Source organism: Pinus tabuliformis, chromosome 1_2 (genome assembly GCF_031772625.1).
Source record: "Pinus tabuliformis cultivar Carrire ecotype Pingquan chromosome 1_2, CPIR1, whole genome shotgun sequence".
In the NCBI taxonomy this organism is placed as follows: Eukaryota; Viridiplantae; Streptophyta; class Pinopsida; order Pinales; family Pinaceae; genus Pinus; species Pinus tabuliformis.
In genome coordinates, this window is record NC_142298.1 from 869,501,259 (window position 1) to 869,528,482 (window position 27,224).

At 37.1% G+C, this 27,224-nt stretch overlaps 1 protein-coding gene across 2 annotated transcripts in view; it reads left to right on the plus strand.

Moving 5' to 3' along the window:
• LOC149208703 (sphingosine kinase 2-like) overlaps positions 1-26,225 on the plus strand; it is a 181,794-nt gene extending 155,569 nt beyond the window's left edge. For both annotated transcript variants that reach the window (XM_089396156.1, XM_089396155.1), the window contains one exon: positions 25,797-26,225. In XM_089396156.1, coding sequence (XP_089252282.1) covers positions 25,797-25,988 — 192 coding nt within the window. In that variant the 3' untranslated portion in view covers positions 25,989-26,225. The remainder of the gene's footprint in view (positions 1-25,796) is intronic.
• Positions 26,226-27,224: the final 999 nt, after the last annotated feature.

The window sequence follows — 27,224 nt, forward strand, 5'->3', positions numbered from 1 at the left end:
AAAGTGACATTTCCTTTATTTTCATTTTAAAGGAAATGTCACTTTTACTTTAAGAATTTAACAATACCATTGATTGCTAGTATTGCTAGGGTTGATATGTGTGAGGCAAATGAAAGGGGAGGCATGCTTTTCTAAGATGGGTTGTTTTTGGAGGGAAATAACCCCAAATTTTCCTCAAAACGGCATCAAAACTCATAAAATTGCATTCTGTGGGGTCTGTAGCTGGCTTGACAATAAACCGACTGGTTTATGAAGGAATCGACCAATTTATATGAAAATCGGTCGGTTCCTTCATAAATCGACTGTTTTATCGCCAGTAGAAAAAAAGGCTTGTGCGCCGCTTAGAAAACCGGGCTTTTCAACCAGTTTGATGGCCAGGGCTAATGAATTGGCTAGTTTGACTGGTTTCCAGTTCAGACAAACTGATTTTGAAAACTATGCTCCCAGCGTCCTCCCAAAGCTAACTTAACCCGATCTCTCCCTCGTTGTCAAGTTTGACATTCAGAGAACGTTTCATTAGTTCAAGCAACTCAGAATTTTCTTTTTTTAAAGCAAGTAGGTTTTAGCCTTTAGGGTTTCATTGTTTTTATTTTTATTGATTATCACAAACCTATTTGAATTTCCTACAATTTCACAACAAACTTGAAACAAATTTCAATATGATTTTAGACGAATATTGTGTAATTATTTGTATTCTTGTTTGGCTTGTTCATGTTTGGCTTGAGATCTAACCTCATCGAATAAATTAGCTCAACAATGGAATTCAGCAAACTTCAAATTTAATCAATTATGTTCGTCAAACTCGGTGGCTTAGGATGGAACAAGGAGAGATGCTATGCAATTGAATAAAATTCTTGAATAGCAACAAGAATGAGGATAAATAATGGGAAATCTTGTTGAAAATGGTTGTTGTTAATGTAAAAAAATTGTCCAAGCAAGCCCCATTTGGATACCCTATCTTTGAAGGAATTTTTACTCCAATTGCCTAGCTCAAATGGGAGCATAGGTTATATGGTTGGAAAGCTTATTTTGAGACCTTTCTAATGATATATGGCACACCTTCTGGCTCCTCACGGTTGAGGAGAAATGCTTTTTTGAATATTCATTACACATTCTGCCAGTCGGCCTAGCCAGTGGACAAGTCGGCCTAGTTTAGATCCCATATGCACTATAAATAGGTGTAAGAAGGAGCATTTCTAGCCACCACTCAAGAAATTGGATATGCTTTTAGGAGAGCGAAGCAGCAAGCTTGAGGTTCATACCTCCTGAATCAACAAGAAGTGAAGTGAAGCTAAGTTAGAGAAGCTTTTTATGTAAGAGTTTTTGGTATAATTATTGGGAAGGGTTTTTGTTCTGTTGGACCTATTTGAGGTTGAGTTTTTGTCTTGGTTAGAGGCCGAGTTGGAGTCCTAGTCAGACGCTGAATTATAGTCCTATTCTGTTTTGATGCCGAGCTTTGTTGGAGACTGAATTACAGTCTTTGTGGAGGCCAAATTCTAGTTTGAGTTGGGTACAAGCTTACAAGAGGCCAAACCTTCTTTTGAACAAGTTCTAAGCCAAAATATTATCTCTTGAACAGTGAAACAATTGTAAGTTGGTGCTTGTTACCCACCAACAGTGGGTGACCCCTATAGGAGAAATTTTCTCCTAGATTTGTCTTCAACTGGCAGCCAGCAGCCCCTTGCAACAACCTGATAGATTGATGTGGTACAATTCTCGACCACCTGAGCCAATCATTGTGTGCCTTCGCTCATCTGTTATGATCGTATGTTTGAAGGTGGGCCATCCAACCCCAAAGGTATGATTTTTCATTATGTAATTGGGTGTTTATGTTTGCTTTTCTTGGGCACATTTGGGCATGGATTAGTGGGGATTCAACGAAAAGAACGTGCTTGGACTGTACTCTTGTTCCCTTACCTCAACATGGGGATTAATCTTGTTTCCTAGTCCCGTGGGATCTCCTTTATTGGCCACTAGATTTAGGAGTGCCAATAAATGGGAACCCCCGATTCTGATTGCGTGGTCCCGCTTCCCGATACCATATTATTTCACTCCTCTCCGCTCACTACAAGCCCTTTCCACATTTTCCGCATCTGGGTTCACATTTGTCCATCGGGTCCACAAGGTTTTAGCCTCCCCTTCCCCTTGCCCTCACCTTGGGTCGGGCCTGGAACAATGCCCCAGAGGTTGATGCAGCTAAAAAGAAAGATAAAAGCATAACTTGGCCACATACAACAGAAAATGTACCACAAAATGCAAAAGATGGTCGGGACAATAAAATTTAGCACATGGGAAAAATCCAAACATGAGTTCTACCCCCTATCAATATGGCCATCACCATGGTTCCTAGGGCCTCTAAGAATGCACCCTGCATCATTAAGGAACCCATGATTGTCGCAATCCCTGGTGGGCGATGAACTGCCCCACCTTAAGGGGGTATTCATTGTTATATTTTATGCATCATGTTCTCAATAAAAGGAAAAAGGCATATGAAGAAGGGTGGAAAAACAAAACTCATGGAAACTCATGTACCACGATTGCTCCCTCCTACGTTCATGCACCCAAGGTATGTGCTTCCCTCATCATAGCTACCATTGTACCATGGCATGTGGCTTGAAGCCTCCCTTATTGCCCCACTTCGTTCTATCACTATTTTAGATGACACCTGCCATTTGATGGATGTACCATGGACCTATCATTCCCTTAGAGGTTGAAGCCACCTAATAAGGTCCTTCATTAGCACTCTTGTTAAGGAAGGTAACATTATTACATGTTCAAAGCCCATTTGGAAGGACATGCCACCATGAAGTGTCCACTTTTCCCCTTGATTAGCTATCTTATTTACTCAATTGCACTAATGAATTGTTGTACTAGAAGGTGAAGAGACACATTGGATCTTATACAGGATTGCAAGTGGGTCTTCATTTTGGATTTGGCCTCCCTATACGAAATCCAAGCCCTCCAGAGGGTCATAATGGCACTTGTAGGGTGGGTGTTTGAGAGCCATGGGCCTCCAGCCATGCAAAGCATTGATTGCCACACCATGGACTTCTTCAACACCACCACATTGCTTGTTTGTGCCCCAGTTATATAGAGATGATGATGCACTTGGACCATGTTGCCTAGTCGGCTACACATTGGACCCGACACTTGGCAGTTGATCCAAGGCTCAGATGAGGCTTTGTTTATCGGAGAGACATGGGAGGGCATGTGTCATCTTCTAGCCCTCGTTGATGGAGCACCGATGTGACTTTGAGTCATTTGGAGACCCATGAGACCCATTAGGTCCCCACAAAGCCCAACTTGGAGTTTTGGAGATGTTTTGCAACATTTGGAGGGCATCCCCCTCTTATTTGTAGTTTTTGAGGCCATCACCCTCATTCTTAGCACATGAGGCCTCAACGCTTGCGTTGGAGAGCACTTCGAATTAATTACATGGGCTAAAAGAGAAATAAAATAATAATTTAAGTATGGGGGTTTTACGCAGTGCATTATATTAGATATCATTTTTGGGATTCAACTGCGTTAAGTAAGATCATTCACGTATGACCATTTCCATGAGAGGTAGTCGTAACTGACTAATTTCTCATGATTTTTGAATAGTTCACTTAGCACTCATTGCATCGGGTGATGCTCACAAGGGTGAAGAAGTGGGATTGAAACTAGTGAAATGTAGAGAACGAATCACATAGCATCAATCATCACTTCCGGGGCTTGCACCCGGTAACCAAGACTTCCCAGGAGGTCACCCATCCCAGAACTCCTCTGGCTCAAGCGCGCTTAACTGTGGAGTTTTTCCCCAGAATCAAGCCCACTTAGCTTGCTACCCCATTTGCAAAACCTTAGCAAGTATTGTGCCTCATGAACCATTCAAGTAGAGATCCCTTGACTCTTTTTGAATTTAAGTATGGGGGTTTTACGCAGTGCATTATATTAGATATCATTTTTGGGATTCAACTGCGTTAAGTAAGATCATTCTCCACATTTCACTAGTTTCAATCCCACTTCTTCACCCCTGTGAGCATCACCCGATGCAATGAGTGCTAAGTGAACTATTCAAAAATCATGAGAAATTAGTCAGTTACGACTACCTCTCATGGAAATGGTCATACGTGAATGATCTTACTTAACGCAGTTGAATCCCAAAAATGATATCTAATATAATGCACTGCGTAAAACCCCCATACTTAAATTCAAAAAGAGTCAAGGGATCTCTACTTGAATGGTTCATGAGGCACAATACTTGCTAAGGTTTTGCAAATGGGGTAGCAAGCTAAGTGGGCTTGATTGTGGGGAAAAACTCCACAGTTAAGCGCGCTTGAGCTAGAGGAGTTCTGGGATGGGTGACCTCCTGGGAAGTCTTGGTTACCGGGTGTAAGCCCCGGAAGTGATGATTGATGCTATGTGATTCGTTCTCCACATTTCACTAGTTTCAATCCCACTTCTTCACCCCTGTGAGCATCACCCGATGCAATGAGTGCTAAGTGAACTATTCAAAAATCATGAGAAATTAGTCAGTTACGACTACCTCATGGAAATGGTCATACGTGAATGATCTTACTTAACGCAGTTGAATCCCAAAAATGATATCTAATATAATGCACTGCGTAAAACCCCCATACTTAAATTCAAAAAGAGTCAAGGGATCTCTACTTGAATGGTTCATGAGGCACAATACTTGCTAAGGTTTTGCAAATGGGGTAGCAAGCTAAGTGGGCTTGATTGTGGGGAAAAACTCCACAGTTAAGCGCGCTTGAGCCAGAGGAGTTCTGGGATGGGTGACCTCCTGGGAAGTCTTGGTTACCGGGTGCAAGCCCCGGAAGTGATGATTGATGCTATGTGATTCGTTCTCCACATTTCACTAGTTTCAATCCCACTTCTTCACCCTTGTGAGCATCACCCGATGCAATGAGTGCTAAGTGAACTATTCAAAAATCATGAGAAATTAGTCAGTTACGACTACCTCTCATAGAAATGGTCATACGTGAATGATCTTACTTAACACAGTTGAATCCCAAAAATGATATCTAAAATAATAATTATTTGATAAGCTATCTTGGTTGGCTTGTAACCAAGGGTTGTTATCTTGTTTAAACACTTTAGGGGTTTATTCATTAGAAATTTGAACTCATTAGGCTTGTATAAATAAGAGAGACTCTCTGTCACTTTGGATCATCAAACTTTTGGATTTTTGGCCAGCCTCATTAGAGAGTTTCAGCCTGCAACTTTGTGAATTGATTTGGATGAATCTAATGCATTTTGACATTTGGCAATTTTCACTATCTTTCTTGGAGCTTCTCTTTGGCATGTTGATGGATGGATATATTCTTCGTTATCTTGTGAGTACTATTTGATGCTATATTTTTTCCCTAATGAATGTATAATGTATGGAATGATGTTTCATGATCTTTAATTTGCCCTTAATTTAATGCGAATGTGTTAGAACATTGAAGCTATTGAAAGTATTGCATGTGTTATTCATAGATAATGATAAATGAATGTTCCTAGAGGTTAATTTTGCATATTGCATCCTTGAAACTCTATTAACTATTGTCAATGAAGTATAAATTCCTAGAGTAGCTACGAAACTACCTACATTAGGGCTAGCGACGCTGCCTTTAGGTCTCCTTGAAGAGCGAAATTCTCAATTCAAGATCATTTTTTACTCCAATCCTCCCAATTGCTAGGCACTGGTCCTAGATCCTTGGTGATCACTCTTAATCAACGAAACATCTTTCTTTTCATCTTCTTTTACCTCTTTTTCTTCGGCCCTTTAAGGATAGTGAGGACCCTCTAGGGCTTGGTGCAAATTCCAATTGGAGAGTGTGTTTTGAATTTCGTCTTGATATGACTCTTCCTTTCTGTCTCCTCTAGGCATCCACAAGTTTTGAACGAATTTCGACGGTGGAATTTCAATATAATTAATGCCCTAGCTATCACAACAAGTGGGAACCCTAGAGTCTAATCTCTCAACTTGGGGATTCTTTGAAAGCTTGCACTTTAGTACTTGTTGAAGTATATCATTCATAGCCTTTTCTTTTTCCTACCTTGACCTTGGATGTGTCAATATATCGTCATATATCTCAACCCTAGGTCTTGTGTAGGATCTTTTTCAAGGGATTTTTCTTGGAAAGTCTTACTAGCTTCTCCCAAAGCTTGCATATTTATTGAACCTTTCCATTGAATGAGCTATCCTTGCTGCACTTTGAGACCTATTATAGACTCATCAATCACAAGTGAGGGATACTAGGACTCCTCCTGTTGTCGCACAGAATGTCTAGGCACCATGACAACGACTCAGATCGGGGGCTGTCACCCTGATCCCCAATCTCCCCGTTTAAGCTATCTCCCTACAATAGGCTAATGGGGGTAGACCTTATGGAAAAATGGAATGAAGAATAACTAGTTGGAAACCAGCCAGTTCGGGAGACACAGTGAAGCGACCAATTGATTTAGATTTAGCAAGATTTATAGGATTTGATTAAATTTTAAGCAATTGATCCCAGTGCCTTATGGAGTCAACTATCTTGCTAGGGAATTTAAGACCAAGTAATTGATTTGCAACCGCTGCTTGGATGAATAACTATCTTATATGAAGTGCAGATCCTAAAGCTAATATGAGATGCAAGGATCTTGATTAATTTTAGTTAAATGCATATCTAAGTTTTAACCCTTCGATCTTTTTTATATTGACCCTAATTTCGCAGTAATTGGCAAAAAAAAGATAGGTGAAGCACACTAAGGTGTGATTAACGATACCTCTTCTAAAAATCTAACATACCTAGTGCCTTCGGCATTGCAGAGAGTTGTGGCTCAGACAACTGCAAGGTCACCGTTTTAAGTACTATTAAAAGCAGACTTCTCAAGCAAAGATGGATTGATACCTATATCTCTATTGACCAAGCTTATACTTGGAAATAAATTTTATTTATGCAAAACTAACTTATATGCAAATGCACCAGATCATGAGAAGAAGTTAGACCCAAGGATTAGAAACACTTGTGTCGCGAAAGCCTTTAATCACCAAAATAAAATGCTCGCTTTATTAGATGTAGACTTAAAAATAAACCCCTCAAAATATTACAATTAAATCACAAACTTATTTCAAATCTTTTTGATACAATTATAAGTCAAAGAGAACAAAACTTATTTGCAATCAATGTCAATAGATGCTCAAAAAATACTCAGTTTATGAAACAAAAGATATGCATTTTATCACAATTCCATGACAGAGTACTTGATTTTCAGAAATTAGTTTTTAGGACAGCAGTAAGAAAAACTTTATGATAGCAGCAATATGACAATGAAAACAATAAGCTATCAATGATATCTTAATGCCAAAATTTACCGAAATTTTTCCAAACTTCCCCACATGAATTATAAAAAAAAATTCAGTTTGTTATGATGTGATTTCCAGAATTATATCAGATCTGATATACTTATTAGAGCCAACAATTAAAACATAAAATAAGTCTAAAAATGAATGCCCAACTCAAGAAATTAATTCCTTAATGTATTAGACAACTTAGGAACTGATTTTAGGCTAACACCCATGAAATTTTGCCCATTGTTATATTTCCGACTTCAGAAATAGAATTATTCAGAGATAACAGTCACCCAACATGTAGATCTAGGCCAAATTTTTAATACACATCAAACATAAATGATTTATTAATGTATTTAGCAATTTTTTTAGTTAATTTCAAACCATTTAGATGTGTTTTTCACCACTATTAGAAAGGTATATGACTGATATAGAAAACAGTGAGGAAAAAGATGGTTTAGAGATCAAACCTCTAGGCACTAGGCCTTGAAGATCACTTGCCCAAGTTGTCAAAAAAAATTTCAATACTTGAAACACAAATTTTTACCAAATTTTCTGCAAAAATCCACCAATGATTAGTTTCAGAAATTCAAATCAGAAATGGAGCAAGGGGAAACTAGGGCCAATGAAAGTTAGCACTTGGACTAGGAGAAGGTAAATCTGGGCTTAGAAGCCCCAGAACTTAAAACCCTTGCTCTGAAAAAAATATTTTGCTTCAAATCTTCAGATTTATTGCAAAATCTTTAATGGCTAGCCCTACAAACAAATTTATGAAAATTAAGTACTCTGTCATGGAATTGTGATAAAATGCATATCTTTTGTTTCATAAACTGAGTATTTTTCGAGGATCTGTTGACATTGATTTCAAAGAAGTTTTTGTTCTTTTTGAGCTATAATTGTATCAACAATGTAAATTTTGAAATAGGAACTATAAATTCAAAATGAGAACTCTGCACAAAAAACCCCCAAAAAACATGAAAAACAGTGCTAAAACGAAAAGTGTGTATATTAGAACCAGTGTTTTACAACCAGGACCAGGACTCCGACCAGGCCGAGGATCGACTCCGACTCCGACCAGGATTCGGTAATGACCAGGCCTAGTCGATTTCAATGACTCGGTCGTTGTAAAAAATACATTAAATATTTATTTTTTTTATAAAAAAACATAATTTTAAATATTTTAAACATAATTTTAAAGATTTTCATTCATGTTTCCAAACACATAGCATTATAATATAGATGGAAGACAACATATGATCAAAGTAGGCTCATGAACCAATCCATTATATCAAAATGGTACCCAATGGCAATACATAGTCAACTGTTATACATGATCAGAGACTCAAAACAAAATACAAATAACCAAGGAGGCTAGAAATGGCCTCTATAACAAAAGTAAACTGTGATGCTGACCAGACTCCAATACTAGTACTACTGGCTACTGCCAGAGGAGCCAAGATCATATCGACCAATCTCTGGATCAGACTCATCATCATCATCAGAGTCAGACAAGGTGCCCCATGCCTCCTCATCATCATCGTCTCCAATTGCAACTGTAGAAGTGGTGCCAGTACCACTAGCAGATGCAAGCTGAGATAGAGTAGATATGCGGCTGCGCTTCTGTCGTGGCTGAGCGGAGGAAGCACCTACAATTGGAGTCCTACTACTCGGAGTCCTTGCTGGCTGTGAGACTGAGGCTGGTGGATTGGGATCTGCATTCAACTGAACAGGCTGAAGTTGATGTTCCAGACCCAGGCCAAGTTCATCAAGATCCTCATCAGGATCAAACTCTGGTGCACGACTCTCCACTACCCAATCTGATGTTGGATCAATGTCTTCCAACACAATGGGATCTGAATCAGGTCTTTTGTTCAGCGATTGGTTCCGTCTGAGCCGAAGGTTGTATTGGACAAAAACTAGATCATTCAACTGTTTTTGCTCCAAACGGTTTCTCTTCTTTGTGTGAATCCTCTCAAAGACAGACCAATTGCGCTCACACCCAGATGCACTGCAAGTTTGACTCAAAATACGAATTGCAAACTTTTGCAATTGAGGGCACTGGCCACCAAAGGCCTCCCACCATTGTGCTGCAAAAAACATAGGAGTGTAATGAATTATGAGTTAGATGAAGGCTGAAGCTCAACAAAATTACAAATTATATCTAACTTTCAAATTATAAATGATTTAACAAACTTTAGTCTTTAATAAAAAAAGTAAAACTGTAAAACCGTTAAGAAATTGAAAATTGAAATTTTTGTTTACCTGGCTCATCTGCTTCTCTTGCAATCTTTGCTAGGTTCTTCCCAAAGGTACCTGTTGCATTGCTGAAGGATGTGACCTGTTGATGTATCTGCAGCTGATCAGACTCCGATGGGATCATGCGTTCAATGCAATCAACCAGTCCATCTCTGACCTCCCCGCTCAAAGCTCCTGACTCCTTAGCTCTATAATGATACCGTGGGTTCAAAAAATACCCAGCTGCATGTATAGGGCGATGGAGTTGATTGTTCCATCTTTCATCAATGATTGCCCAAATGGGCCCATACTTTGCCACTCTATCCTTGTATGCTGTATTTATTTGCTCTTTTGCTTGATCCATAGCCTCATAAATGAAGCCCATAGCCAACCTTTCCCCATCCACCAACCGCAACACCTTAACCAGTGGCTCAGCAAGCTTCACAATCTCTGCTGCCTTTCTCCAAAAAGTTTCATCATGGACTTTCCTTTTCAATTCTCTGCCTTCTGGTTTGTTAGACCAATTGGTTTGATTCCATTCATCACTGGAAAACATCTTTTGCAAGTTTCTATGTTGGGAAAGCATAGATTGCAATGTCAAAAAATGTGTAGCAAATCTAGTGATGGCAGGCCTAATAATATCCTTGCCTCCAGTGTGTTTCCTCATGAGACTCAAAACCAGTGTATGATTGTAGATAAATTTTGTTATGCTTTTGGCATTATCTACAGTGTTTCTGACCCAATCTAATTTTCCAATATCCTCAAGCATGAGGTCTATGCAATGTGCAGCGCATGGGGTCCAAAAGATGGTCTTGTGTTTTTCCTCTAACAGTTTACCAGCAAGAACATAGTTAGAGGCATTGTCAGTGATGATTTGAACAACATTAGCCACCCCCACATCCTCAATAACCTCATCCAATAGCTGAAACAACAAGTGGCCATCTTTTACCTTATCAGATGCATCAACTGATTTTAAAAACATGGTTCCCTGTGGGCAGAAGACAAGAAAGTTTATGATGGTACGGTTTCTTTGATCAGTCCATCCATCTGACATGATGGTACACCCTGTTCTTGCCCATGAGTCTTTGAACTCTTGCAAATACTCATTAATGGATTGAATTTCTTTCTGCAAACGAACCCCCCTTAGCTCTTGCATAGTAGGGCCTTTGAAGCCTTTTCCAGCAGCATGTATGGCATCAAACATAGGCTCATAATATGGTGAACGAGCAGCATTAAAGGGGATATCAGCATCATACCACCATCTAGCTATGTAGTCACAAGCAGTCTCCCTCAATTCTTTCTTCCAATGGTCATCTAAAGTGGGCTGAATTTTGACCTTTACTAACTTCAAGACCATGTGCATCTGATGGAGAGGAGGGAGTGAAATAACTTTTGATAGTCACATTACCCTTCATTCTACCCTTTCCCTTTTCTTGAACTGAACCAAAAGAGGGAGAAACATAACGGAAAGGGTTGGATGCCTCAGTTTGAGGGATAGAGGAAGAACCCTCAAAATCACAGTGGGGGTTGGTAGCCATCATTCTTTGTACCTCCCTCTTCCTCCCAATTTCAGCCTGTATCTCTTGTTGCCTAGCCTTATCTTCTTTAAATTTTTCAAAGCTGGCCAACAAATTCTTTCTAATCTCCTCAATTTCATCAGAGGGACATGGGGTAATTTGGCCTTTAATCCCTGCCAAGTGTAGTTTCAGCCTATTAATCCCCCCAGGACCTGCCTTAATTTTCTTATGGCAAAATTTGCATTGCATTTGACTATCAACCATTTCAACATATGCCCAAGCAGGATCTTTTGCTCTAGGTGCCATTTTTTGACTAGGAAAACAATCTGAAAATGAAAAAAAAAAAAAAATTGATTCAATGTTCATTTATTTGACAAAAAACACTCTCTAAGCTTTCTTGATATGCACCTAAATTTTACTAAGCAAAAACAGATTTGTAAGGGTGGAAAAAAATACCTCCAGGCACAAACTGCCTCCTCAAGCTTGCTCCAAGAATCAACTCCTCAATGCTGCTCCAAATGGCTGCCCAAGAAGCTCCTCACTCCAGCTACAATGCTCCTCCAAGACTCCTCACTGCTGCTCCAAAACAAGCTCAAGAACTGCTCACTAACTCTCAAAGAAGACTCTCACTCAAATGCATAAGACTGTTGTGAGTGAAATGAGAGCATTTGGCTGTCTTAAATAGAGTTTGGGAGGGGGAAATGGACCCCAAAAGCATTTAACAATTTACCATTACCTTTTGGAATCCACAAACCCTATTAACTTTACCAAAAAACACCAAAAAAGTGAAAAAAAAAACATGTTTAACGCTGCCCATGCGGTTTTTATTGACCCGGCCTGGTCATTGCGGACTCGGCCTGGTTGACCGAGTCAGCTATGACTCGGCCAAACTGGCCGGTTACTTGGCCTGGTCGAATTTTTTTTTAATGACCCGGTATGACCAGGCCGTTTCTGTTTCAACCCGGCCTGGTTGTAAAACACTGATTAGAACAATGGTTTTTTTTTTAGGGTCAATTTTGTTTTAAAAATGGCAATGAGAACGAATTTTTGTGCAAAAATTGTGCAAAAACCAGCCTGAAAATGAAAAGTGCTAATAATGGAACGATAGATTTTTTTTTTGGGTTAATTTTCAACATTTTTAAAAAATACCAATAAAACCGAATTTTTATGTGCAAAAATTGTTCAAAAAACACCCTCAAAACAAAAAGTGTTGATGCTAGAATAACACTCTTTTTTGGGTAAATTTTCAACATTTTGAAATAATGGTGTAAAAGATTTTGTTATGACTCCGAAAAACATTAAAATTTCAAAAAATTAATGAAAACATAAAATTAAAAATAAAAACAATGAAAAAAACACAAAAAAAAAGTTAAAAAAAATACCAAAACATAAATAAAAATATATATTAAAAACAAAACATAAAATAAAAAAAAAAATCAATCATAAAAATGTTAAAAAAATAAAAATTAACCTATAAAATATAAGAATTAAAAAATTAAAAAAATTTAAAGAAATAAATAATAAGAAAAACATATTTTCAAAAAAATAACATTTTTTTTAATGTGGTAAACCATAAAAAAATTTGGAAAAAATAAAATAAAATAAAAAAACTATAAAATTAAGTAAAAATAGGAAATTTTAAAAAAGCATTAAGAAAAACTAAAAAAATTAAATTAAATTAAAAACAAACTAGATTAAAAAAATAGAAAAAAAAAAACGAAAAAAAATTAAAAAACTACAAAAATTAAGATTAAAAACATTTTCAAAAAACCCTAAAAAACAAAAATACGTTGAAATTAAAAATAAAATAAAAACCCGAAAAACAATTAAAATTTAAAAAAAATACATATTTTCAAATTAAACATCATTTTCAAAAAAACATTAAAATTAAAAAAAGCTAAATATATTTTTGATATTTTTTAAAATAACATTTAAATTATTTAATATATATATATTTTACAAATATATATAAAATTAAAAAAAAACATTTAATATCTATATATATATATGTATACAATAAACATATTTAACAAAATTTATTTTTTATTTAAAAAAACAATTTTATCAGCCACCGCCCAGTGGGGCGGCCAGGTGGTGGCTATTCGATTCTCGGAATCGAATAGCCACTCGCCCGTGGGGGGTGGCTATCCGATTCTCAGAATCGGATAGCCACCACTCAGCCGCCTGTGGGGGTGGCCGGGTGGTGGTTATTTGATTCTCAGAATCGGATAGCCACCGCTACGGGGCGGCCGAGCGGTGGCTATCCGATTCTGAGAATCGGATATCCACCTCAAGGGCGGTCAGGGGGTGGTTATCCGATTCCGAGAATCGGATAGCCACCACCTAACCGCCGGTGGGGGTGGTTATCTGATTCTCGGAATCGAATAGCCATCGCTCGACCACCCGTGGGGGTGGCTATCCGATTCTCGGAATCGAATAGCCATCGCTTGGATGCCCGTGGGGGTGGCTATCCAATTCTCGAAATCGAATAGCCATTGCCCGGTTGCCCATGGGGGTGGCTATCCGATTAGCCATCGTCCGGCCACCCCCACGGGCGGCTGAGCGGTGGCCATCTGATTCTGAGAATCGGATAGCCACCCCCTGGCCCGTGAGGCAGTGGCTATCCGATTCTCGGAATCAGATAGCCACCGCCTAGCCACCTAGAATTGGATAGCCATCGTCTTACGGGCCAGGCGGTGGCTATCCGATTCTCAGAATCAGATGGCCACTGCTCGGCCGCCCGTGGGGGTGGCCGGGCTGTATCCGATTCCAAGAATCGGATACCCACCCCCATGGGTAGTCAGGGGGTGGTTATTCGATTCCGATTACGGGCACTGATACTGTTATGTGTTCAATATTTGTAATATGTGATTTTCGCATTAATTTTTAAGTTAATCATTATTTTTTGAAAAAATGATTATTATTATTTTTTTGACATGAAATTCATAAAAAAAACTATTATTTAACCATTTTTAGTTAAAATTTTCGTATAAAAATTGTGATTTTGACATGTCAATTCTAGCAAAAAAATTATCAAAACGTGTAGTTTTTTGGTTATATTTATGTTAAAAATGATTATTTCTATGTCCATTGTTAAAAAATATTGTTTTTTAGAAACAATTATTTCATGTGGTTTGAAAAATTAATTAAGGATGTATAAATATGTAGAATATTGAAAATTCAAAATATCGACCTTCTAATTTAAAAATGCAAAACAATAAAAACCTCACTACAAAAAAATTAAAATTAAAATAAAAACAGGAAAATATAAAGAAAACGACCACTTCAAAAATTATTAAATTTACAAAATAATTATTTACATTTCATACATTAGAAAATTTAAAGTCAAAAAATAGGTCTTTTAGAAAAAGGGTATGATGCAGAATTACCACTTTTTTAAATCAGCATGAAAATCACTACCATTCTAAAACACAATGTACATAAAAAAAAATTAAAGTGCCAAAAACTATGCTCTAAAAAAACATGTGTTCTGCATCACCCCTTTTCAAAAACAGGTCATTTTTTTGCAATTTTTACAAAACGGGTAATAGTATCAGTTCCTGTTTCAAAGTTTACATTGTTTATCAGAAAAGATTTGAAATAAACTTGTGGTTTAATTGTAATTTTTTCAAGGGTTTATTTCAGTGTTCCACGGGGACTCGCCCCCCCCCCCCTAAGGGTCTAGTTTCCTCGCTCCCCCGCGCTCCGGGGACTTGGGGACGAGTAGGGGACGTTTCCCCACACTCCCAAAATGGAGGAAACTCGGGGGGACGTGCCAGGGAAACGTTTCCCCACGCTCCCAAAAAAATGGCCTTGCTTATAGTTTATGATTTAATAGACCTAAAGTGGTACAAAGCTACTCACGTTCTGTATGGGGATAACGTCTTGTGCTGTCTTTTGGTTTCAACAAGCGTTATTTTAGAGGGTCAGTATCATGGAAATTTGCTGGACCATATAGCACGTACATGAATTTTCCCTTTTAAAACTTCTCCTTTTTTCTCAAGTGATGGCTCGATTACAGTGGGGAGATAACTGGAGTGACAGGCAAAGAATATGAGACATTCAGTTTGTGTTTTTAATTTGCATGACATTTGACATACAAACTATGGAAGCAGCACCTATGTCATGCGGGAAATAATTGGGTGGACTATAGACTAACATGCATTTACTGCAAGCATGACAAAATACTATGGGCAACAAGAAATCTAAGGAACTGTCGTTATATATGAATTTATACAGTTACAAAATTTACACAGAGCAGAGTGGCTCAGCTTGAATTCTCAGGTCTGAAAATTATTTTCACCCCTGAAATACACTACTAGTTTGAAGTTTGAACTAATAAGGTAGACAAATTATCCATGCCATCGTTGGTCACCCAAGTTGGTTCGCAGATGGTCATCCTGTAGTCAATGTCATTTGATAGTAAACTGTCAGAAACTCTTTCATGTGATCTTCTCATCTCTCTTGGAACTAAAACTCTTCTTTCAGCATATGGTGTACTATCTATATTATATATAATATAACAAACTTTCTCGCTGTTGGATCCAATACAGCTGGACAACCCATTGTAGTTGCCCCTTCTACTGCCAATGCAGTGTTCCTGATCTATTCATTTACCTTTTCACAGAATTCAGTGGCTACCTTATCAAGCTGAAGCTCTCCCTCTGTCTGACCAAAATCTAAATTAGAATTTGACCAAGCTGAATTAGAATTTTAAATTTATTATTTTAGATGATATTATAAATTTGGATAATGTCAAATGATATTCATATCAATGATCATGCTTTGCAACTTTACAATGCAAACCAAATTGTCATAGTGGACTCAATTAATAAATTATATTTTATATTTATAAATTTTTAAGACCTTGATGCTCCCCCACGTTTCCTAAAAAATGGTAGGGAGCTTTTGCATAGGTTGCTCCCACGCCCCCTCGCTCCCTCGCCCCCTCGTCTCGGAACCTTGGTGGAACATTGGTTTATTTTAAAGTCTTCATCCAATAAAGCGAACATTTTATTTTGGTGATTAAGGGCTTTTGCGACACAAGTGTTTCTAATCCTCGGGTCTAACTTCTTCCCATCATCTGGTGCATTTTCATATAAGTTAGTTTTGCATAAATAAAATTTACTTCTAAGCATAAGTTTGGTCGATAGAGAGATAGGTATCCATCCATCTTTGCTTGAGAAACCTGCTTTTAATAGTACTTAAAACGGTGACCTTGTAGTCGCCAGAGCCACAGCGCTCTGCAGCGCCAGAGGCATCGGGTATGTTAGATTTTCAGGTGAGGTATCGTTAATCACACCTTCGTGTGTTTCACCTTATCTTCTCTTTGCCAACTACTACGAAATTAGGCTCAACACAGAAAGGATCGAAGGATTTAAATTCAAATAGGCATTTAACTAAAATTAACGAAGTTTTTGTATCTCACATTAGCTTTAGGATCTGCATTTCATATAGGATAGTCATTCATCTAAGCAGCAGTTGCTAATCGATTACTTGGTCTTAATTTCCCTAGCAAGATCGTTGACTCCATAAGGCACTAGTATCAATCATTTAAAATTTAATCAAATCCTATAGGTCTTACTAAATCTTAATAAAGTACTTGGTCGTTTCACTGTGTCTCCCTAACTGGTTGGTTCCCAACTAATTCTTCTTCATTCCACTTTTCCATAGGGTCTACCCCCCTTAGCCTGCTATAGGGAGACATTTTGTGTGATGACACCTCACATTGGTGGAAATCCGTGAAGAGAAGGGGACTTAGTGTTGAAAAGTGTAACTAGGTTCGATGTTCATAATGACATGTGTAATTGTGATTTTATGTAATTGATGCAAAGAAAAAAAATAAAATTATTTATGTAATGCTTGTCTCATGGGTTTCATGAGAAAGGAATTTTGTTTTAGTTAAGGCTCCCATTGTGAGCCCTTAGGATTGTTTATCAAGTCATAGAGTCTAGGGAGTCATTGTCATGTATTTAAGACATGTTACACATTGTAAAAGGTTATCTTGATTATCTAAATTACCTTCCAAGACTTTGTCGCAAGCTCACTTTCAAGTAATCCTAAGGAGGACTCTAAAAAGAACATGTCGACCTATAACTCAGTCAAGTCTACTTATTTCTCATGGGAAAACCACTATAATTAGGCAGCCCGACCTCCATTTGGAAGACACAATTTCAGTCAAGGTCTGAAGCAAGAAGAAGTGTGAGAATCTTACAAGAAGAACCTCCATCCAAGCGAAGAAGAAGGGACTAGAAGCTTAGTCAATTTTGGATTTGTTTTAGGGCCATTTTCTGTCACACATGCGAAGAGTAGAGGCATCATCTGTTGTAGGAGAAGCCGAGAATATTGGAGTCATCTAAGGTAACCGAATTAGGGAAGAAGACAAGTCAAGAAGGAAGTCGAGTTGAAGATAAGGGAGTCTACATCTAAAGCGAAGGAAACAAGGGCACAAACTAGGAGGTGACACTTCCCATGTGTTGCAACTAGGGTTTCTGAAAGAGGCTGAGAATTGCAGGAAACCGAAATCTGAAGAGTAGCCGAGAAGGAAAGAAAAGCCAGTTGTTTGACCATCATTGACTCAAGGAAGGAAAGGTCAAGCTAAGAAGCCTTGTGACTTGGTCTTAGAGAGGTTGTTGTATCAAGGGTCTACGTCATGGTTTTGATATTCGTCAATTGAAGTTTCTATAAGAAGAAGAATTCGTTTGGGTTTTCCTCTCATGTTGGAGAAGTTTTGACCTTGGCTCATCACCTACATTCTGTGTCTCTTGTTTCTTTATTGTTTATGCTTTGGTAGTTTTTTGATGAAGAAGAACACTATAATAATCTAACTAAAGAGAAGATCCTAATCCATTGAAGTAAAAAGCCTTCACAAGTAGTTATCATTAATAGAGAAATCACCTAATCTTGATGCCCTAGATTTCTCAACATGGTATTAGAGCTAAGGTGACAAAATCAGGGAAAGGGCATCTCATCAAGAGACACACAAGCAATCAAGGATAAAATCTCGAAGGATATCAAAATTAAGTCAAGAAGTGTCAAAACCCTAGATCAAGGAAAAGTTTACACCGGAAGAAGTCTTGGGATCCTCAAAAGACCACAAAGACCCTACTCAAGTTGAAGGGACTTATAAATCAAGTTTCTTGAAGACTATTCATCCTAGAGAAGCAAGATCAAGGATGTTGTTATCATCTTCAAAAGTTCTAAGGAAATTTCCCTTCGTTAAATCAAGGACCTTACCATTAAATAATATCATCCAAGAAGCATCAAGACATCATCAACAAGTAATCATTATCAATAAGACATCACTGTCAAAGGATCTAAAGTGATCTCATTCTTTGTGGAGTCAAGGATCACTCTTGAAGAGATCTATCTTCATCAAGGAGAGATCTATCTTCATCAAGGAGAAGTTCTCTATCATCTATATTATCATCAAATTCAAGGAGGCAACAAGTGGAAGAAGCATCTTCACAAGTAAGTACATTTATGTTTGACTCTGTCAAGATGTCTTTTTGCAAGGAAAGCAACAAATTGGTTGGGGCCTCAAACTATCTTGCATGGAAGAAGAGGACAAATTTGAATCTCATTGAAAATGAGGTTATAGATCATGTCAAAGGATCTATCACCAAACCAGCAAAAGAAGATGCTCAAGCACTTGCAAAGTTTATGAAAGGGGAAGTGAGGGCTCAAAGGATTCTCATAGAATCCATCAAGGATCCCCTCATTCCATATGTATATAAACTCGACACCTCAAAAGGAATATATGGCAAATTGATAGAGTTATTTTCTATAAGCGTTGGGAGAGAAGTTATCTCTTTAAGGCAAGAATTTACAAGCTAAGGATATCAAAAGAAGAAGGAATAGCCTCATACTTTATGAGGATATCTGAAATAAGGGATCAACTTAAAGATCTAGGCGAAATAATGTTTGACAAGGAGATGACAATTGTAGTACTAAATGCATTACCAAAGGAGTGGGACAACTTTACTTCAAGTATTTATGGGAAGAAAGAAGCTATTCCATTCCAGGATCTATGGTCTCTATGCAAAATTGAAGAAATCAGACTAAAGGCAAAGACTGATGTGGGATCAAATGATCCAAAATCAAGCATATGCTGCTATGACAAAGAGAAGAGGAAAGTCTGGAAAATTTGGTCCTCAGAAAAAGAAGAGGAACATGGCTAAAATTCAATGTTATGGATTTCAAGAATATGGGCATTGCAAAAGAGATTGTCCTAAGCTCAAGAAGGACAATAACGAGAGAGGTAGAGAAGAAGCCCATATCACCGAAGATAGGCTTCCTCATCTAGTTCTCTTCAAGTCCCTGTTTTCAAGTTTTTCTGTTGTAAGATATAGCTATCATGATTCAGTAAGGGAAATGATAGGATGCATCATGGCATCATAGAAGAATTAAAAGCAAGAGTTCATAGATAGCTGAAATAGAAGTCTATGACAGTCACCTATGGAAGAATATAGCTCTTGGTAACCTCATTAGAAGCATAAATGACACTTACGGGAAAAAGAGGAAAAAGTCATCTAGCACAAAGCTCATCATACATCAATCAAAAGGGAACATTTTCTAGATGAGAATACTCAATATCTTCTATTGGAATCTTCATCGGAAGGTTCACCAATCAAAAGGAAGCAAGGGTTTCATCAAGAATTCGGTCCTGTGAGAATTCATGGGATGATGGTATGATGACAAAAGAAGTGAAGCAGATCAAGGGATTGAAGTTCTTTCAATCAAGGAAACCGCTGAAGGAAGTCTAGATGACCTAAAAGAAAATGAGGTATGTATGCTTGTATTCGATATTGTAGAGTCGTGTCATATGGTTGGAGGTAACATGGATAAATGCTCTATCTCGAGAGCATGCAAAAAAAAGGATCTCCTCCCTTAAAAGAATGCAGGTAGGCATGGGTTACACATTGTCTAGATGAAATCAACATAATATGTCCTCATATAAAATATGAGGTGGTTGACAAAATTTGGGGAACTATGACTGGAAGTTCCTAGAAGGAAATGTGTGAAGAAAGAAAGGAAGAGATCATGAAATATGCAACTATGGAAAAGGTAATCAACATCCAAGGACTGAGAGATTTGACTAGGATATCTCCATGAAAGATATGAAGACTTTGATGAAGTCTAAAAAAGAAAGAGACCCTTGACAGTATATATATTTTGGAAATGTGTCAATGTGTATGTAGGATGTTGATGTGAACTAGAAGATGTCATGATGAAAGACCACCACGAAGATAACTTTGATTTAATGTTCATTCCTTATTTTTGAATGATATTTGGATGGGCTTATCCAGGGTTTCCAAGGGAAGAGCTATGGATATCTTCCACCACTGATGTCCATGTAGTAGGATGAAATATCCTTAAGGAAACATGCCATGAAAAAGGCAGCATGACATAAAGGAAGGCTAGATATGGAACTGATGGATCACTTTCCGATGAAATGAATAATGACATGACTGACTCATGGATGAAAGTGATGGATGGTCTGTGCCCTACAAAGAAGTCCCAAAACATGAAGACTTCTAAAAAAAGAAAAGAAGTTCATGACATCGTGAGGAGGAGTTCTTCAAGCAGCTAGTTGTCCCATCATCTCCACCTAGAGCGCTGTTGCAGGTCCCTAATTAGGAGGGAGCCTAGAAACAAGTTTCTAACTTTGTAGAAACTTGAAAGCAAATTTCTAAGCCAGGAAGGAGCTTAGGTACATTCCTTCATTGGAATAGATATATCCTCCCTAACTAAGAGGGAGAGATAGACACATCATTCTTGTCTTCACTTGGGAAGACAGAATGGAGAATTGGGTAAACATCTAACATCTGATGCTCTTTGAGGATGATTTAGGGTATCCAAGATAAGAGTAGTCATAAAGGACCAATATTATTTGAGGATTGGGAATCCAAGATAAGAATACCCTGGTGGAACATACTCTGAGAGAACCCGGGTGGGGTATGTTTCGAGAGAGACAATGATGAGGGTGTCTATACATTATTGGTCTCGCCATCATTGTGCTATGATCTTTGGAAAGATAGAGTTGTTAGTCAAGGCCTTGCTATGTGACAATGCTGGTTGATATGATGCTATACAGATGGGTTACCAATCTGACTCTTCTCATGAGAATTCTTTAGATTGAGAATATCCAAGTACCTTGTATGGATTATGAATGCCTCCCTTGAAAAGTGTAACTAGGTTCGGTCTTCATAATAACATGTGTAACTGTGATTTTATGTAATTGATGCAAAGAAGAAAAATAAAATTATTTATGTAATGCTTGTTTCATGGCTTTCATGAGAAAGGAATTTTATTTTAGTTAAGGCTCCCATTAGGGTTGGTCATCAAGTCATAGAGTCTGGGAAGTCATTTTCATGTATTGAAGACATGTTACACATTGTAAAAGGTTATCTTGATTATGTAAATTACCCTCCAAGGCCTTGTCACAGGCTCACCTTCATGTCGGCCTAAGGAGGACTCTAGAAAGGACATGTCAGCCTATAACTCAGTCAAGTCGATTTATTTCTCATGGGAAAACCACTATAAATAGGTAGCTCGGCCTCCATTTGGAAGACACAATTTCAGTCAAGGTCTGAAGCAAGAAGTGCGAGAATCTCACAAGAAGAACCTCCATCCAAGCGAAGAAGAAGGGACTAGAAGCCGAGTCAATTTGGGATCTGTTTTAGGGCCATTTTTTCTCACACCTGCGAAGAGGAGAGGCATCATCTGCTGTAGGAGAAGCCGAGAATATTGCAGTCATCTCAGGTAACCGAATCAGGGAAGAAAATAAATCAAGAAGGAAGTCGAGTTGAAGATAAGGGAGTCTACATCTAAAGCCAAGGAAAAAGGGGCACAAACTAGGAGGTGACACTTCCAACGTGTTGCAACTAGGGCTTCTGAAAGAGGCCGAGAATTGCAGAACCCGAAATCTGATGAGTAGCCAAGAAGGAAAGAAAAGCTAGTTGTTTGACCATCGTTGACTCAAGGAAGGAAAGGTCAAGCTAAGAAGCCTTGTGACTTGGTCTTGGAGAGGTTGTTGTGTCAAGGGTCTAGGTCATGGTTTTGATATTCGTCAATTGAAGTTTCTATAAGAAGAAGAATTCGTTTGGGTTTTTCTCTCATGTTGGAGAAGCTTTGACCTTGGTTCATCACTTACATTCTGTGTCTCTTGTCTCTTTATTGTTTATGCTTTGGTAGTTGTTTGATGAAGAAGAACACTAATTATCTTAGTAAAGAGAAGATTATAATCTATTGAAGTAAAAAGCATTCACAAGCAGTTATTATTAATAGAGAAATCACCTAATATTGATGCCCTAGATTTCTCAACACTTAGGCTGTGGTCACAGTGGGCCTTAGTCCCATTGTGTTGTTGTGCCCTCTAGCTTTAGCCTATTTTCTAGGCCTGCTAGTTTGTGCAAAAACAATGCTTACTAAGGATTGGTGTCCTCATCTTCTTGATAGGTTGGAACTTACTATTTTTATAAGTTGGTGCTTACAAAGGATTAGTGTCCTCACAAATGGTTGTTATAAATTGAAGATTGTTTGGAAAGCATTCAAGTGTTCTTTCTTCAAGTTTGGATTTCCACATTTATTTCTGTGCACATGCATTGTGTTGATGATTGATCATGTTATGTGAATTCAGTCTTAAGATTTTAATAAAGTGAAAAGAATTTAATCAGTGTGATACTGATCCAGCCCCCTTTCATTGTCACTGTGTATTTCCAACAAGTCTACCATTTCTTTCTTTGGAGTCAATAATGAGGATGTAAGATATTTTTCTGAGTTATTTCTTTATGAACAGATTGAGCTTCAAAGGGGATTGAAGTATTTAGGATTTTATCTAAAGCCAAATAATTATGATAAGCGGGATTGGGAATGATTGATTGAAAAGGTGGAAAGGAGGCAAATTGTTTGGTGCAACTGATGGCTTTCCAGTGGGGCAGGCTTATATTAACAAAATCAATACTAGAAGCCATTCCAATGTATTGGATGACATTAGCTTTTATTGCGAAAGGTTTTATAGAGCAGTTGAAGAGAATTAGTTATAGGTTCTTATGTTTTGGGAGTTGTGATAAGAATATAATTCTTTTAGTTAAATGGTAAAAATTAGCAAGGCCCAAGTAGATGGGAGGAATGGTATTAAAAAAATTCATATGCTGGCAAACACTGTCTGCTAAAAGTGTTTGGGGGTTAATATCGGGAAACAGTTTATGGTGTCAAGTGATAATTCAAGGTACATAGGACCAGATATAGTAGATATGTGGATGTCATAAAGGGGATCTTATCAGTTTATCAGATGAGAAATCTTCCGACAGTGTTCACAACTCGTGCTTTTAGACAAAGCTTGCAAAACATATATTCATGGTGCAAAAGGCATACTAAACATGGAGAGGATATCAAATGCTATTTGATATATTATGACAACCAACGAAGATAGAAGTATGATTAGTGATATTAGTGATTATGGAGTCCATCCAGTCATCAAAGCATTATAAAAGTTTTCAAGCCACTTCCGGCAACAGGGATGGCATATTGCTTTGTAAAAAATGGGTTATGACTCACAATATGATTGAATCTCTGAATGGAAACATTTGGATATTGTCAGATATATTCTAGAAGTTGAAGGGACTATTTAGTGATTAGAAACTCAGCATAAGTGTGCTGAGACCAAAATAGACCAGATAAGGATGGACTTAAACCTATTATTTATTGAGCCATCAAGATTAAAGCTCCTACCAGGCACTCATACATCTCATATCCATCATAGATAACGCAAGATCTGCATTCATGTGGTGGCCTTGATGTCAATACTATGAAGATTCTTATAACGAAAGAAGGAGCCAAACCATTACTAGGAACAAATTTAGTTCTAGCATGGTCTCAACATAAGTTGAGAATCTCTAGGATGGATATATTGAAGTGAATCTATTTCAAGTCACTGAATTTTATTTTCACCAACTTTAGTTTTATTATTTGCAAGGAAAAATTGGAACATGGAGAAGGCAACAATAAGTATTTGCACTGAACCTGTTGATGTGTGGTCTAGCTCCTGGCAACACCTTGTGAAAAAAGTATGTAGGGGCTTGTAAGTGACTGAAGTTGCTACAAATAATTTCCGCCATTAGCTTATGTAGTTTCGCCATCAACTAGCGATTGGATAAACCTTTCTCGTATTGGCCAGCCATCTCCATGTCCTTGTTTGGAGCTTTTCTTGCTCACTACAGATCCTTATTGTAAGCTTAAGGATTTACTACATATGCTAAACTATTCAATGGCAAGTTCATCTGTTGATACCTTTTGACAGTGTTCTTGATGGTCTAATGCAAAGCTTGCTTCTCTTCTTCTTTTTCAAATCTGAACAGTGCATGCCAGTCCTATTTATTAGATGAATCATAATTGAATCGGTTGCAGAAAAGATGAACAGATGATGATTTCTTGCTTATCATTGTCTTGACGAATAGGCCTCTGGATTTCTTAGCCCATTTGGGGCTTGACATTCTTCAATTAACCTACACAATAGGTGACACCACGCTAGGCAGCAAGGCCTTCATACTATAAATTTTTTCAAGAAGAGAAATTAGGCTGCAAATGAGATCATCTCCTCGAAGTTCAAATTCCCAGTCGTGGATTATCAGGATATAGCTTGAGCAACGTCACCTTTTGCTACAAATATTTCTACATCCTTTAAATCATCTCTGACTTCTTTGGTTCATGGGGTGTCATTAGCATTCATCTATCATACATACTCAACATGTACTTGACAAGGTGTCAAAATGATCGTACGGTGTGCTTGCAACCAAGATTTTTGGTTCGAAGAATTCGTAGCGTGGGAGGGATCAAGATTTTCAGTGCCATCAAACAAAATTTCGACATCAGACGAAGCACCCCCTACCTTCCTGTTGCAGTCAACGGCATTCAATCACATAAGGACATCGCCCTTTTATGTGAAAGTATGGTGAGATCAGTGATTTATTCATAACACCAGATATTCCCTTTTAAGGCTATTGATTGACATCACTAGTTAGTTCACAACAGCCTTTCTTTTTACAAAGTCAGTCTCACAATTCTCATAACTAGGCTTCTTGTTCCCTACCATGTTTCGCCGAAAGATAAACCTAACATTCTTGAATGTATATGTATTGGTTAAAAATATTTTATGTTTATAATTTTATCCCAGAGAAATTTCTATGTCCAACTACTCGTTTATTGTGATTAATATTCATTAATTATTCTGGTTGTGAATTATATTATTGTCTATTTTATCATCTTTGATTTTTTCGTATCTCATATATTTGTTGTGACTTTAACATTTTGTGAATGAGTTTGTTTAAAGGTTGTTATATCCGGAATATTTTTGGTTACATATTGTCGGTAGTTTTTAATTTAAAGAGGTTTTTATGCGATATTACGGATTATCTTAATATTTTTATATTGAGTGTTTTTTTAATATTATTTTGAATATGATTATATCGTGATATTGAGTTTTTGTTTAAAATTATTTTTATTAATATGTATTTTATTTTTTATTAAATATGTTTGGTTCTGAAATTTATATTTTGTTAGATCTGTATATTAGTTTTTTTTATTTTACTCGTGTACATTTAATGTTTTATTTGGTTTTCCATACCAATACATTTTGAAATATGTATTTTATAAAATCACATTGATACGCTTTGAAACAAATATTTTATATATGCATGATTGTATTTGTTTCTTTGTAGGTCAAAGCTTTTCGTTTAACTCCAGGGAGACGTACAGGAAAGTCTCCGGAAGGAGGAATCATTGATGTAGATGGTGAAGTTTTGGCCAGAGGTGAAGGAACATTGGGACAAAATGATGCCACCCTAATGTCCTATGGGCCTACTATTGAAGTCACAGTTGAGAAAGGCTTAGCCACTATATTTTGTCCTTGATGCAAAAAACTGGTGGCCATTAATTTTAGGTTTAGCCACTGTATTTTGTCCTTGATGCACAAAACTGGTGGCCATTAATTTTATAAAACAATCCATTATTGAAGTTTTTTCCATTTGTTTCGCTGTATATTTCAGTTTGTATATCAAGGTGCTTTTTCCATTTGTTTCGGTGTATATTTCGGTTTGTATATCAAGGTGTTCCTCACCATTTAGTATATGTAACATTATTTCCATTTATTTGTTTGAAGTAAATATGTAATAAATAATTTTTTGGATGTTTAATGTATTGAATATGCTAAATTTATATTGCAATTTTCAATATTGTTGATATAATTATGGTTAATATTAACTTTGTGGTTTGTTTGCTTTAGCTAAAGTCAATTGCCGCTTGCAACTCACTTTTAGTGGGTAGTTATAGAGTATATTGGTGATTAGAAAGGAAGCTTAATGACTTATTAATTTGGTGATTAGGTGGTTGTGTAATTAATAATTAATTTCTTAGTTTGGTTAGATCTAATTATCATATAAAGATGTAGCATCCCACATTTTTTGACACAAACTTATTTGGGAAATAAGATTCATTGTCACTCTTGTGCCTTGAGAATTATTGTGTAGGAAATCTATTTCCTCACTTTGTAACTTCCCAACCATTACTAATAATGCTAACATGAAATTGAGAAACGAGTTCCATTTATGTAGCATTCAATGCTAAGATATATAACATTTTCATATTAAAGCATTACCATCTTACTAGATAAAATTATTTAACTTTCAAAATAGAGAAAATAATTACAAAGAGTAGACAAGTGAGTTTGCCATGCTAATAAAAAAGATAACAACCAACTAAATGGCTTAATTCACATATAATGGAGTTACTTTGAAACAAGTGATAATATAAAATCTTTTTTTATGTAGCATTCAATGCTGATATATATAACATTTTCATATTAAGGCATTACCATCTTACTAGATAAAATTATTTAGCTTTCAAAATAGAGAAAATAATTACAAAGAGTAGACAAGTGAGTTTTTCATGCTAATAAGAAAGATAACAACCAACTAAATGGCTTAATTCACATATAATTTGAGTTACTTTGAAACAAGTGATAATAAAAAATCATTTTAAAGTTTTAGCATCAAAGTAAACTACCTAGTTATAAGGTTGGATTACAATTATCTCAAGATTCACTAGGGAAGACAAATGGATTATATGGAGAAAAATTATGAGTTTGATCA